This window comes from Xenopus tropicalis, chromosome 2, assembly GCF_000004195.4.
Source record: "Xenopus tropicalis strain Nigerian chromosome 2, UCB_Xtro_10.0, whole genome shotgun sequence".
NCBI classification, from domain to species: Eukaryota; Metazoa; Chordata; class Amphibia; order Anura; family Pipidae; genus Xenopus; species Xenopus tropicalis.
Window position 1 is genome coordinate 47,837,193 of NC_030678.2, and position 15,887 is coordinate 47,853,079.

The 15,887-nt window shown below is 39.7% G+C and overlaps 1 protein-coding gene across 1 annotated transcript in view; it reads left to right on the plus strand.

The window, feature by feature from the left end:
- The window catches only part of pafah1b1 (platelet activating factor acetylhydrolase 1b regulatory subunit 1), a 47,790-nt gene that overhangs the window by 19,497 nt on the left and 12,406 nt on the right, over nucleotides 1-15,887 (plus strand). Inside the window, 3 exon segments of the mRNA NM_205830.1 lie at nucleotides 5,039-5,123; nucleotides 12,187-12,261; nucleotides 13,770-13,976. Of these exon segments, the coding sequence (NP_991399.1) occupies nucleotides 5,039-5,123; nucleotides 12,187-12,261; nucleotides 13,770-13,976 (367 nt within the window).

The window sequence follows — 15,887 nt, forward strand, 5'->3', positions numbered from 1 at the left end:
TGTTTCTTACAGTGGTCATCTGCCTCAAAGGCAATGGCACACGTGGTGCTTTGTCTCCATCAGCTTGTTGTGGGGGAAAAATGGCAGATCTTTTTGTTACTGCTTGTGCTGGGTATTGCTGCAGGTAAAATCATGAATTATGCTAAATTTTGTATTAATTTCCAGCATTTTTTAAGCAGCCATTCTCGGCACCCAAAATTGCAAAGAATGTTCTGTTGCTTTGTTGTTTAACAAAATGGAACCATTGCAAAAATGTGCCATTGCACTAATCTGGCTCTTATTTTAGTTCTCTCTTAAAGGACATGTCAACCCCCAAAAAAATGTTTTGCTTAATAAAATAAAACTAATTCTAAGCAACTTTCCAATATCCATTTATTAAAAATTATTAGTGCTTTTTAAAGTTATTTGTAAATGTGTTAGCTGTAAGAAAGCAGCATCTGCTGAACTCCTGGTTGTTACTTGTTTAACAGTGTTGCAAGTGCCAGGCTCCTCCAGCAAAACAGGTCTGTAAAATCTCCTGGCGTTTGTTACATTGTTTCAAACGCCAGAGCCACCAGGGCAGAGAATAGAAAGCACAGGCAAACACTGCTTTTAATAGCAATTATATATACAAATAACTTAAAAAACCATTACAAATATGTAATGAATGTACAGTGGAGGAAATAATTATTTGACCCCTCACTGATTTTGTAAGTTTGTCCAATGACAAAGAAATGAAAAGTCTCAGAACAGTATCATTTCAATGGTAGGTTTATTTTAACAATGGCAGATAGCACATCAAAAGGAAAATGGAAAAAATAACTTTAAATAAAAGATAGCAACTGATATGCATTTCATTGAGTGAAATAAGTTTTTGAACCCCTACCAACCATTAAGAGTTCTGGCTCCCACAGAGTGGTTAGACACTTCTACTCAATTAGTCAACCTCATTAAGGACACCTGTCTTAACTAGTCACCTGTATAAAAGACACCTGTCCACAGAATCAATCAATCAAGCAGACTCCAAACTCTCCAACATGGGAAAGACCAAAGAGCTGTCCAAGGATGTCAGAGACAAAATTGTAGACCTGCACAAGGCTGGAATGGGCTACAAAACCATTAGCAAGAAGCTGGGAGAGAAGGTGACAACTGTTGGTGCGATTGTTCGAAAATGGAAGGAGCACAAAATGACCATCAATCGACCTCGCTCTGGGGCTCCACGCAAGATCTCACCTCGTGGGGTGTCAATGATTCTGAGAAAGGTGAAAAAGCATCCTAGAACTACACGGGAGGAGTTAGTTAATGACCTCAAATTAGCAGGGACCACAGTCACCAAGAAAACCATTGGAAACACATTACACCGCAATGGATTAAAATCCTGCAGGGCTCGCAAGGTCCCCCTGCTCAAGAAGGCACATGTGCAGGCCCGTCTGAAGTTTGCCAATGAACACCTGAATGATTCTGTGAGTGACTGGGAGAAGGTGCTGTGGTCTGATGAGACCAAAATAGAGCTCTTTGGCATTAACTCAACTCGCTGTGTTTGGAGGAAGAAAAATGCTGCCTATGACCCCCAAAACACCGTCCCCACCGTCAAGCATGGGGGTGGAAACATTTTGCTTTGGGGGTGTTTTTCTGCTAAGGGCACAGGACAACATATTCGCATTAACGGGAAAATGGACGGAGCCATGTATCGTGAAATCCTGAACGACAACCTCCTTCCCTCTGCCAGGAAACTGAAAATGGGTCGTGGATGGGTGTTCCAGCACGACAATGACCCAAAACATACAGCAAAGGCAACAAAGGAGTGGCTCAAGAAGAAGCACATTAAGGTCATGGAGTGGCCTAGTCAGTCTCCGGACCTTAATCCAATAGAAAACCTATGGAGGGAGCTCAAGCTCAGAGTTGCACAGAGACAGCCTCGAAACCTTAGGGATTTAGAGATGATCTGCAAAGAGGAGTGGGACCAACATTCCTCCTAAAATGTGCGCAAACTTGGTCATCAATTACAAGAAACGTTTGACCTCTGTGCTTGCAAACAAGGGTTTTTCCACTAAGTATTAAGTCTTTTTTTGTTAGAGGGTTCAAAAACTTATTTCACTCAATGAAATGCAAATCAGTTGCTATCTTTTATTTAAAGTTATTTTTTCGATTTTCCTTTTGATGTGCTATCTGCCACTGTTATAAACCTACCATTGAAATGATACTGTTCTGAGACTTTTCATTTCTTTGTCATTGGACAAACTTACAAAATCAGTGAGGGGTCAAATAATTATTTCCTCCACTGTATATTGCAGTGTTGCTTACAATTAAGTTTTCTTTTATTAGGCAAAAAATAATTTTTTGGGGTTGGCATGTCCATTAATCCCTGTTTGAATGAATAGATCATGTATTCCACATTCGTCTGTAACTATATATATGATACATGTGGTAATATACTAAGGATGCATTAGAGTCTTGGATTTGGCCAAATCCGAGCTTTTTTTCACCAGAATTCGGCCAAATCCAAGTGCCTGGCCAATCCGAATCCTTAAATGCGTGAATTTTGGTCACACAAACAAGGAAACCTCAAAGTTTTTTGTGCATGGTATGCATTCGGATTTTAACGTCACCTTGCTTTAATTTGCAAATGCCAAATTTTGCCAATGTTCCAATTCGGTTCAGGCTTCAGTCAAATCGGTCATAGAAGAGTTGGGATTTGTCTGAATCCCAAAATAGTGGATTTTCCTATAATACTAATAAAACTATTCCAAATTCTTATACAAATCAGTTTGTTGTCCCTGAAACCATCTACAGCAGGGTTACAAAACTGTGCTTAGGTGAGTAGCGATCACTTAGAGAAGTGCCATGTTCTAGGACAGGGGTGGGCAAACTACGGCCCGCGGGCCACATCTGGCCCGTTTGCCTTTTTAATCCGGCCCGCCGACGCCTGATTGGTTGCGCCCCGTGCGTGCGCGTGACGTCTGAACGCAAGGGGCGCAACCGTATAAAACTTCAGATGCAGCGGGAGCCGAGGGACTGACACAGCCGAAGGAGGCAGGAGGTCGCTGGAGGATGGAGCCAAAGGAAGCTGTAGGTCGCTGGGGGGGGGGGGGAGCTGGTGGGAGGATGTTGAGGAGGATGGGAAGGACGCTGGGGAGAACTGCAGGATGCTGGGGAGGATGCTGCGGTGGGGAGCTGCAGGATGCTGGGTGGGTGCTGAGAGGCCCTGTGACTTATAATGGCGGCCCTGGGCGTAGTGCTGGTCCGGCCCGGGCCGTCTGTAAGTCAATGTGGCCCCTGAGCCAAAAAGTTTGCCCACCCCTGTTCTAGGAGATCTGAGATGGATAAGCAATTTTTGCAAAAGCCAAGCATGCAGGTTTAAAAGGGGGAAATATATACATAAGAGTTGCTTACCCATGTCCCTGCTTGTTTGATTTGGTTGTCACTGGATTACCTATTTTTGTCATCTCTCCTTCCTTGGAAGGCCAAATCCATGACACTCTAAGGGGATTTAATGGCCCCCAACCAGTGGCATAGGTAAAGACTTTTGGGCATCAGGGCACTATACCCCCATATGCCATCAGCTTGCAGCCATGAGCACTCTACAGCTCATTGGGCTATATTGAATCGTGGCTGCAGCAATGCAGGTCCCCTGGCAGGCCCCACTTAGGGCATATGGCACATCCTTGTGTGCAGGTTTTGATCATCTTTTCCCTTGATTCAATCAGGTACCCCAGGCTGGTGCTGTTTTCTCTTAACAGGGGCACCAGCCCGGGGTACAAGGTAAGCGATTAAAGGCACTTGGGGGTGCCTAACATTTTGGCACCCCTAAGTGACTTAGCCTTTCCTTGTCCTTTAATAAAAATCAATATTAATGAAAGCCAAATGTATCCTGTTTATATTTATGTGCATTTATTTCATATAGCTGCCAATGTGATGGATATATTAACATGGGGATATATCCTGTAAAAGGGGTCCACTACATTGGGGGGTCATTTATCAACACTGAGCAAATTTGCAGTGACCCATGATATCCATTCAAATGGTTGCATTCATTGTTCTACCTGCAGCTCGCTAAAAAAAAGCCAATCACTGGTTGGTTGCTATGGGTTACTGCCCATGGGCAAATTTGCTCAGTGTTGATAAATGAGCCCCAATGTGTTTAGTTGCCCAAAGATGCTCTTATTAGATGTTGCCTGGTTTGATCACTTGTGCACCTGTTGTGTGAGAACTGCTTTACTGTGTTAATTTGGTCCTTGTCCAGTTGTATTTTCATACCTTCCCAATAGATATTGGGACAATTTTTGACCCAGGTATTTGTCTAAAGGTGCAAAGATGTGGAGATGCAGCTTTTACTGGCCCATGTATACATGTAGCCAGACTAATGGACTTATTTTTCACTTTGTAATTTTTGAGTTTGTTTTTCTAAATCCAATAAACTTGCATATCTAATGGTCATTTATTTATAAGAAGGAAAACTCGTTCAGATAAAAAACAAGAATATCTCGAACTTTGCAAGCTGTAAAAACTTGAAAAATTTGAGCTTGAGGATATGGCTTGACTTTGCCTATGACAGTTACCTTTGACCTCTATACAAAATAGCAAGCTTTTACATGGCAAATTTTTTTACATTCGAGTTTTCAGTTTTTTTGCACTTAATGAATACCAGGCATTCAAGTTTTCAAGCCATAACTTGAAAAGGTGAAACAAAAAACTTAATTCAAGAAAAAAAAAAAATCAAACTTGACTGTTGATAATTCACCCCCTAAGGGTGTTTAGGTGCCTGAACCATCCCTAAGGCTATATGTAGTCTTGTTCTGCTCAAGGCGGGCAGTTTTCAGTCACAGACAACCCATAGCTTTAGAATGGCTCAGGTACCTGCAGGTGTCATTATTTTATTTGAAAAAGAAGAAATGGAAATGTTATTTATGGCATTTAAACTTTTCTTGCTGTACGTCTATTTTTCAGTGCTGTGATGTAGGTATAGCGTTGGGATATTTTTACTCTTCTGTGGTGCTTTTTTTTTTTTTTTTATATATTTCAGAAGCAAATGACCATAGTAAAATGTATTTTCTTTTAGAAATCGAGCGATAGCAGATTACCTGCGTTCCAATGGGTATGAAGAGGCCTATTCTGTTTTTAAGAAGGAGGCAGAACTTGATATGGTAAGTTATAACTGCTAAGCTGTTTATAGGCAAGTAAAAGGGAATGAAATATGGCCTGAATGATTAGGGATGCACCAGATCCAAGACTAGATTGGTAATTTGGTATAATCCTAGTACTGCAGGAATCTTTCAAATCCTAAATGCTTAGGCAAACCAAATCTTCTCATCATGACATTAGAGTACTGGATAATTGAAGGTACAGGTATGGGACCCATTGTCCAGAATGCTCGGTACCTGGGGTTTTCCGGATAAGGGTCTTTCCATAATTCGGATCTCCTACTTAAAGTCTGCTAAAAACATTATTTAAACAGTAATTAAAGCCAATAGGACTGTTTTCCTTCCCAGTAAGGATTAATTCTATTTTAGTTGGGATCATGTACAAGGTACTGTTCTATTATTACAGAGAAAAAGGAAATCATTTTTAAAAATGTGAATTATTTGATTAAAATTGAGTCTATGGGAGATGGCCTTTCAGTAATTTGGAACTTTCTGGATAATGGGTTTTCCGGATAAGGTGTCCATGAAGTCACAAGAAAATTATATTTTTAAATATACAATGTCGGGTTCTGATTCTGTTCAGTATTTTGACCAAATGTTTTGTCAAAAATTGATTTGGTGCATCCATAATTTATAATTAAACATTCTCACAGTTTTAGTGCCATCCAGTGTAGCAGTAAAAAATTCTTGTGGGCTGTTGGGGTAAGGTCATCAACCACTTCTAGTAAGCAAACCTTGGATGTAAGATTTTATAGTCTGCAGTCGCAAAGGTGTGTGTGTGTAGTTTGCCTCTGAGGCGTTGCATTGGGGTGATTCTCGCCTGTTCATACGAAATAGCCTCAAGGGGGTTAAGTGGAGCCTGTGTACAATTCTAAATTGTAAAAGCCTGTCTCTTGTTGAGACAAGGTAGTCAGAAATGGTACAGAATTTTTAATTGATTATTTTTAAAAAGTTTTTTTTCTGTAAGATGCTTATGTTAAACATTTTTTTTTTCAATAGCTGTTCTTTTAATGAGAAACTTGCTTGTAAGTTTTGTTGTGCAATTACATTACCTGGCATAGAAGTTTCTAACAGAAGTAGCAGGCTCTCTCTATATAGGTTTGCTAAAACTGGGAAAAAAATTCCCACGACACAGAATTATATTAATTTTAAATATAAAATACTACTAGGAAAGAGCTGCTGTAGTGGCTGTGTAAAAATGAAACCTTCACTGACTGCAAAGCTTTGCCCCATGCATGCAAACATTTAGGGGTGTATTAACGTTGGAGATAAACATCACCGCTGATGTTGCCCATAGCAGCCAATCAGATCTTTGCTTTTGTTTTCTAACTTGTAGGTAACCATTCAAATTTAATTGGTAATACACCCTTAGTGTGTGTGTGTGTTATAGTTTACGTTCTTCCTTTATTAGTGTTGGCTGCTATGCATGCTGCAATATCCTTAGCTTACACAGCACCCATGAAAATTGCTTGGAAATACTTAAGGGCTCTGGCACACGGGGAGATTAGTCGCCAGCGGCAAAACTCCCTGTTCACGGGCGACTAATCTCCCCGAGTTGCCTTCCCCTGCCATCCCACCGGCGAAAATGTAAGTCGCCGGTGGGATGGCAGACGCGGCGGGGCGATTTCGGGAAAAAGACTCGTGAGTCTTTTTCGTCGATTTGCGTGAAATCGCGCCTCCGCGTCTGCCATCCCACTGGCGACTTATATTTTCGCCGGTGGGATGGCAGGGGAAGGCAACTCGGGGAGATTAGTCGCCCGCGAACAGGGAGTTTTGTCGCGGGTGACTAATCTCCCCGTGTGCCAGAGCCCTAAGACTGTATTTTTAAACAGCAATTGCTGTTGCAGGACACCTTGCAGCATTGTTTAAAAACACCACCACCACCACAAACCGTGGCAATCAAAAAGCGCATTGTGTGCTGAAGCCCAAATGTCTTCGATGGAGATTTATAGCTTATACTTGCAGCTGGTTAGACAGCATGATCCATTGTTTAGTTGTAAACAGACTTTTGGCCGCCTAGCAAACAATGAAACCTATTTTTAGTTGGCTACAAGTAGTATTTTATAATCCTGTGAAACCTAAGCCTTAGTAGCTCACCCAGTTAAATGCAATTTCGGCTACTGAACTGCAAATTCAGCCCAATGCTAACAAGATGGGTGTGTTTTTGTTTTAGTTTGAGTATACAATTTGATTCCAATATATTTGGCACTGGCCAAGGGTAGAAACCTAAGGCCTTTAGCCAATGGAACAACATAAAGTCTATAACACATTACAACATATTGTGTGTATATATAACGTTATTTGTGGATTTTCTTAGACAAAAAATGTTTGGTTTTTTTTTTTAATGGAAATTTTATGAAAAGGGAATGGGTAATGAAAAATATGAATGTGCATACCAGCAGACTTAAATGTGTCATCCCCCTTTAATGAAAAAAATAATTCAAAATTATTTGTAAAATCTGTTGAAAACATTGCTTGTTTATCCCTTTCTGTGGGTTCTCTGGGTCTCTCTTTAAAACAGTGTAACAAATCCACTCTGAATGGTCTGTTAATCAGTTGGCTTGCAACTTTATTTCAGGAGTAAGACTCATGCATGCAGAGAAATTCAACTGTCAGACATATTGCTTTCAATAGCAATTACATTTTCGAATAATTTTAAAATCATAGAAAATAATTTACAAATGTATATTAGAATTTGGTTATAAGTACACTTCTTTTGTGGGCAGGGGACCTCTCTAATTGATCTCCATTTCTTTCAAAATGCCAGAAATAAGAATTGCACTGATGTAAAATTTCAAAAAGGTTTTAAAAAGTGTCCGCTGGTGGCCAAATCCTCTTATAGATGCTTGATTTCTTGCTGCAATTGCAAAGAAATTACTTTTAAATTAAAAATGTTTTAGTAGGAGTACAATCTATAATTGGTCCGTATAATGTCTCTGTTTAACTCTGTAATCCTCAGTAATATAATTGTTGTTTTAATATGTGAATTAATGGGATATGAGACCATTAAATGTTGGTTATAGGCTTCCCAGACTGGGTGTTTCTACTGTATTGACTGATATATTCATGTACAAGCTGTCTTACCTTATTCATTACTTTGCATCAAATTGTTGATGGACCAGTTTTTATTCTGTGACCCTCCCTGTTTAAGCTCTCTTCAGCTTTTTTTTTATTAATGGAAGTCAGTTCTCCACCCTGGCTGAGTGGTTCATGTCTACTAATGTACCAAAATAGAATAAGGTCCTAGAATTTGTAAGTTCTTACAATAGTTAATATGGAATTTACTGTCCTCACTGCAGTTAAATTATCAATAAGTTTTGGTGGAGTATTGGTTGGTGTTAAATGCAGGGCTTTGCAAAGAACTAAAAACTCAAATGCAATCTAAAATAATAAAAGCCTATAATGAATGATATTCCCTCTGGTGCTTTGAGGTGTTACTGTGGCTCTGTTAGATTAATGGGGTCCTCAAAGAGTTTTACCTTCTGTATTTGGCACTCTACATCATTTGAATGTGACAGGCATCCATTAGTTGTTCTGGTTTTACTTTAGTGTTAGTAAAGTTTGTTTTTCAGTTTCTTTGTGTTTTTAAATGAATATTATGCCCCCACATTTCCTAGTAACAGCTTGTTTAGAAAGTCTGCAACTTGACTTAATTTAATTCTGAAAAATACATTTTTGGTAAATGGTTAAATTATATAATTGAAAATGCTCCCTATGTGAATCACCACTGGTAAAACTGACCTCTTGCATAATTGCTTGAAAATTTTCAAGCAATTATGCAAGAGGTCATTATTCATTTTTACACAATTAACAAGTCAGTTTAATACAGTCATACACACAGGGAGCAATTCAAATACATTTTTTTCAGGCACTCCGTTACCTGCAGTAAGCAAGATATCTCAAGGGGCACACTACCCTCTAACATTGCCTTTGAGGGGCAAGGGCACACTAAGGGGGCACATTTACTAATCCACAAACATCCGAAAAGCGTCCGAATGCGTTTTTCATAATGATCGGTATTTTGCGATTTTTTCGTAAATTGTCGCGACTTTTTCGTAGCGTTACGACTTGCGCGAATTGTCGTGACTTTTCCGTAGCCATCGCACCGAGTACGAAAGTTTCGAATTCATTCAAGCTTCAGTATCGTGACTTTCCTTGGGCCAGGTTGGAGCTGCAGAGTGCCGTTGATTCCTATGGGAGGCTTCCAAAATCATGCAAAGTCTGAAAGTTTTGCCCGCCGTTAACGAGCGCTCAATACAAAAAAGTCAATATACGAGCAAATCGTAACGGCTACGAAAAAGTCGCAACAATTCGCGCAAGTCGTAACGGCTACGAAAAAGTCGTAACGGCGACGAAAAAAATACGAAAAAGTCGCAAAATGTTCGTTTCCAATCCGAATTTTTCCCATTCGAATTCGTGGATTAGTAAATCAGCCCCTAAACGTGGGGCCCACTTCTCTTCACAAAAGCATGAGCTCTTGGGCTCATCTCTACTATGTGTAGCTGCACACAGGTGGATGCTGTGCTTGGCAGTAAAGCTAGACACAGGAGCTTTGTTCCCGTCTGCCTACATCAGCGTTTTTCAACCACTGTTCCGCGGCACACTAGTGTGCCGCGAGATGTTGCCTGGTGTGCCGTAGGCAGGGCCGCAATTTTTACTTCCAAAAAAAAAAATCCGGGCCCTGTCATTGGTTGCGCCCCGTGTGTACGGGTGACGTCAGTACGCACGGGGCGCAACATTATAAAAGGGCCTGTGTGCGGTCGCGTGTAGGCAGAAGTGCAGAGGCGGCGCGTGTGAGGGGAAGATGCTGCTGAAGCCGCCGAAGAGTAAAATGCTGCTGGGCACCAATGTATTAGGGGGGGCCACGGGGCACACTGACTTATGGGGGCACTGCTGCTGGGCACCAATGTACTAGGGGGGCTGGCTCTTGGCACCAATGTACTGGGGGGCACTGCTGCTGGGCACCAATGTACTAGGGGGGCACTGCTCTTGGCACCAATGTACTAGGGGGGCACTGCTGCTGGGCACCAATGTACTAGGGGGGCACTGCTCTTGGCACCAATGTACTAGGGGGGCACTGCTGCTGGGCACCAGTGTACTAGGGGGGCACTGCTCTTGGCACCAATGTACTAGGGGGGCACTGCTGCTGGGCACCAATGTACTAGGGGGGCACTGCTCTTGGCACCAATGTACTAGGGGGGCACTGCTGCTGGGCACAGAGTTAAATTTTTTAACATTTTCTAATGGTGGTGTGCCTCGTGATTTTTTTCATGAAACAAGTGTGCCTTTGCCCAAAAAAGGTTGAAAAACACTGGCCTACATAATGCATGAGAGTAGCGGACCCTATGCTTAGTTTGCCCTTGCACTAAGGTTTATGGTACACAGAGAAATGTTGTTGCCAAGGGAAGCGCCAGTGAAAAGCAAGATTTATATCAGCCCCCCCACCCCTTTTTTTTTTTTTTTTTTTTTTTTTTTTAAATACTGTCCACTGACCATACTATCTATGGCACTGAAATAGAAAAACAATTGTGCCATAGCTGTGTATTCTGTGGTATCCAATTTTCTCCGTGCAACACTGCTTGGTTGGTGACAATACAGGATGTGGCAAGACCCTAATTTTTACAGGGCTAAAAAAACCTCAGTGACCAACCATGATTTATGCAGTGTTAAAATGTTTCATGTCAAAGGGACTGCCCACTCCACCAGTTGGGCAGGCATGGTTGTATTAAGAAATCCTTCCATTACCTGTTAATGCAACTGGGCAGGCCACGAACAGTGTTAGAAGAAAGAGCAACTGGTATGTCAAGCAGAAAAAGCCAAGCTTTTTACAGTTTTTTTTTATTTTTAAACAATGTTAGGATAAAACTAAACGGGGAGACGAGGGGAAAATGGGTTATTTTGATCGCTAACAATCATGGAACAGCCAGGGTGTTCAAAACATCTTAGACTGCTAATCTTTGGCACGCTACAAGTATCAGAATTCAATATTAAGCATTTCCAAGGTCATGTAGGTTTCTTTTTCATGGCATGGCTATTTAGAAGCGGCCCTCTGTACACTGCACTATAAGATAGGAACCAATCAGCAGCTAAGCTGACCTGATAGGGAACTGAAGCCTGTCTTTGCTTGTGTGACTGCAGGGCTGTGATTGGCTCTCCCACTCATACTGTGCTTCTGGCAGGGACTGTTAGGACACGCCCACTCCATTTCAAACTTGTACAGAGAAGTGATAGGATCTATAGGGAGCTCCAATAAAGGGGCCATTTTTACATATAGGATTTATTTTTAGCACAAAGTGAAACCAGCACCATATATTATTCATAATTGCCTACAAAATTAGGGTTTTCCCATTTATCCTATATGTCCCCTTAAAAAGTACAATACAATACAGTGATGAGAAATCTTCATTTGCTAAACATGATGGAGAACCATGAGGAGCTTTGTGTGACCGTTTTGGTTATATATAAGCCTGATGATAAATGAAAAGGAACAGGCGATAGATTGCTGTTTAAATGTATTTGATTTGTAACCTGAGAACAATAAGTGAAGGAGTGTGAACTATCATAATATTTATTATGATATGGAATTAAAGGGGACCGGGCATCCACATATAACAAGCTGTATAAAAAAAAAAAAAGCCTTTTCAAATTAAACATGACACCTAAATTCTTTTTTTTTTAATATATATATATAATTATATATAATTTTCATATTTATGTAGTGTAAAATTTTTTTGCTCAACTAATATGATTAAAAAGGATTCAGAATTATTTCTTAAGGTGACGGGTACCCTTTAATTTGTAAATGTTAATTGAATGCATTATCTGTCCCTTTCTGTTCTGAACAATGTTGCATATGCCAACTGATTAGCAGACATAGAGTAGAAAAGAAGCATGCTTATTTTCATTAAAAAAGCCTATATATAACCCCTATATATTATTTCTGGCACATTCCACTTGCAGTTTAACAAACATTTAAATTCAGTGTGTTAGAGCTCTAAGGTTGATGTTGTTTCAAGCAGCAGAAAATCTTCACAATTACCTTTAATAACTAATATCTTTTTTTCAGAATGAAGAGTTAGACAAGAAGTATGCTGGACTCTTGGAGAAGAAGTGGACATCTGTCATCAGATTACAGAAAAAGGTTAAACATTTGTGTTATTTAAACCTGTGTCTGTATGTTTTTCTGTATGCTTTCCTCCTATTATGCTCCACGTGCTGAAAGGATAAAACATTTCTGAAAACAGATTTTATATGTAATAGATATATAATATAAAGCAGCAGTGTTGGACTGACCCACAGGGATACCAGGAAAATTCCCAGTGGGCCCTCCTGCTTCTAGCCATTTGGCCTAATTAATGGCCATGAATTATTTTTCTATAGAAATAAAACAAATGAATATAAAGAAGAATAGATTAAAGTTTACAAAGATAAAGAAAAACTAGGAAAATCTAGACTGAGTAAGAAGTGGATAAAAAATAGTTTGGAGAGTGGGCCCATGGTCTAAGGTTTTCTGGTGGGCTCCTGGCATCCCAGTCCGACACTGTAAAGCAGCAACAAAAACTGCACTCAGAGGACTTTTTTTTTTTTTTTTTTTTTTTTTTGCTCAATGCGTTGTCTTTTATTAAGCAGTTTAGCAAGGTACATACATTCATACAGTGAATATTGTACAGTGGTATGAGTAAGCTTATAGTGGTACAGATTACATATATTTGCGTTATTTCCATGGGGGGTTTTGCACTTTGGGAGGTCACCCCTTTTGGGGTCAGAGTTAGCCTGCTTTAGGTTAGGGTGTGTGGGTCAAGATACGTGGGGGGCTAGTAATTGTTAGGTACCGTCTGCCCAGTGACGCCAGATTTGTAGGAATTTTGGCATCTCACCTTTTTTGTCCAGTATAGTTCTTTCAAGCGATGCCAAGTCCTCCATTGCTTTTCTCCATTCTTGAATAGAGGGAGGTTCAGTGTCTTTCCAGTGTAGGGTTAATATCCTTTTGGCCTGGAACAGTGCCTTTGTAATAAATATTTTTGTATGTAGGTCCAGGAAGGCATTGAGGTCGAGTGCCAGGAGACATTTTCTGGCGTCACCGGGGCCCCATTCTGGAATTTTATCCATTACTCAGAGGACTTTTAAAGTGAAAATAATGTTTTTTGTTTTGATTACTTAAAAAACCTTTTTTACTTTAAAGTCCTGTGAGTGCAGTGTTTGTTTGCTGCTTTATGCTAAAAAAAATTCTGGCACCCAGGCACTTCTTTTTCTAAAAGGTGTGCAAACTTTTGGCTGTTATGTATTTTCTTATCTGAATTCATTTTTATTGCATTTTTATTCCATATATTCCCCCCTCCCATCCTTCTCTCCACACGTCATGCTGAAATCCATCCCCACAGCATGATGCTGCCACCAACCAAGCAACTTGGCCATCACATCTTTTGTTGTGAACTAGTCCCTAAAAGTTGTAGCAGTGTAGTATATTGTAGATATACAATAACAATCTTTAACAGAAGCAAGGGAGAACCTTGGCACATGATTATTTTGCATCTCTCGATATTGATGTTACTCATTCTTAGGGACAAATGAAAGGTTGCTGCACTTTAGCAAATATGATAACTACTTCCTCATGTCATTTTTGTTTCATTTTCTGTTCAATATTTTTAGGTTATGGAACTAGAATCCAAATTAAATGAAGCAAAAGAAGAGTTTACATCTGGAGGACCAATAGGCCAAAAGCGAGACCCCAAAGAATGGATACCTCGCCCACCTGAAAAATATGCACTCAGTGGTCATCGGAGTCCCGTCACTCGTGTCATTTTTCATCCAGTGTTTAGTGTTATGGTCACAGCATCAGAAGATGCAACAATTAAGGTAATCTTAATAGTATGTTTTAAATTTGTGTTCTTGCAATTTTTTAATTTTAAATATATTTTTCTGTTTAAAAATGTGGTTTGCATGTGCTTTCTACACAATTAGGGAACAAGACCTGCTTGTGTAGGGTCCTAGAGAATCATTTAGAGAAGGGAGCACATCGTAGTTACACTGTTGCTTTAGGACTATTTCAGACGCATTACAAATAATGTCAATTGCAGTGGGGCCACTGCACATTTATATTTATCATTTCAAATTCTACTTTGTACAGGGTATATATATATTTATCAGCTTAATGTTATATGTTTTAGCATAATCCCATTCCATTGCTATGGAGGGGAGGTTTAAGCACATATACCTTAGCACCGTACATAGGTTATTACAGCAAAATATTATTAAATAGTCTCTGTTTCACACCATATGAGTGCACTGAGTTTAGCTTGTGGTGTGCTGCTGCATTGGTTTAACTGTTTGAGTCAGTATGTCGTTTATACATGCATCTGCTTGCAATTCAGCCACATTAATTACATTTAAGCCCATAACTTATGATTCAGTCAGTAATGTGTATGCATCATAACATTTTAATAAACACGATTTTGATTTACAGCAGTTTTCTCTTGGTATCCTTAAAAATCAGCTTTTTAACCACTATTATTGTAGATAGATTTGGACTATAGCTATAGTATTTATTATCAGAAATGCTGGTGACCTGAGCCAAGATAAGGGATCTTTCTTTAATTTAGATTACCATACCTTAGGTCTGCTAAGAACAGATAAATATTAAATAAACCCAGTAGGATTGTTTTGCCACCAATATGGATTCCTGCAGCGTTGTTACCATCAAGTACAAGGTACTGTTTTATTATTGCAAAGGAAATAGTTCAAATTTGGAATGATTTGCTTAAAATCTACTTAGTGTAATTTGTAGCTTTCTGGATAAGAAAATAAGGGATTGTATAACCCTGCTAATTGAGATGAATGGCTTAAAGGAGAAGGAAAAGCTAAGTCACTTGGGGGTGCCAAAATGTTAGGCACCCCCAAGTGACTTGAATCGCTTACCTTCTACCCCGGGCTGGTGCCCGGAGTGAAAAGCCGAAGTTTAACAGAGAAGTTAGCTTTTTCATTCCACTGCGCGTGCGCCGGGCTCTGAGTCGCAGCGAAACGAAGGCGGAAGGAGGAAGCGCATCGCCCCAGGTGCCCCGGGCTGGTGCGGTTTTCTCCTAACAGGGGCACCAGCCCGGGGTACAAGGTAAGCGATTCAAGTCACTTGGGGGTGCTTAACATTTTAGCACCCCCAAGTGAACTTAGCCTTTCCTTCCACTTTAACAGTAGTGATTTGTTTTAGTGTTAGGTGCTTAGAGATTTAGAGACTTTAAAAACACAGTAAGACATAGGACACTAATGTAATATATAAGCTAAGATAGCCTTTCATTTAGTTTGAACATCAAAAGTGCTATTTATACAGACCCTCAATGGATAAATTGTTTCTAGATTGTAAAGGTCTGCTTTGTTTCTGGTTCTGAATTACCGGAAGCCCATCTCACATAGAGTCCATTTTAAGCAACTAATTAAAAAGTTTTTTTTTCCACAAATGATTTTATTTTTATCTGTAATAATACAACAGTAGCTTGCACTTGATGGTAACTAAGCTGAATACGTCCACACTGAAGGTAAAAAAAAAATTTTTTAAATAAATTTAAGGTATGATGATCCAAATTACAGAAAGATCATAGGTCCTATACCTGTATAAACAAATCTTTCCCTTAGCCCAGTTAGGCTTTATTTAAAAGAACTGCTGGTTTTACAGAGGTCTTTTCAATTCAGTGCTAATTTATTTTGATTTTGTTATGCTTTACAAACATGAAACTTTCATTGTTGGATTTTTCCCTGTTTAGTTTAAGAAATTTACAA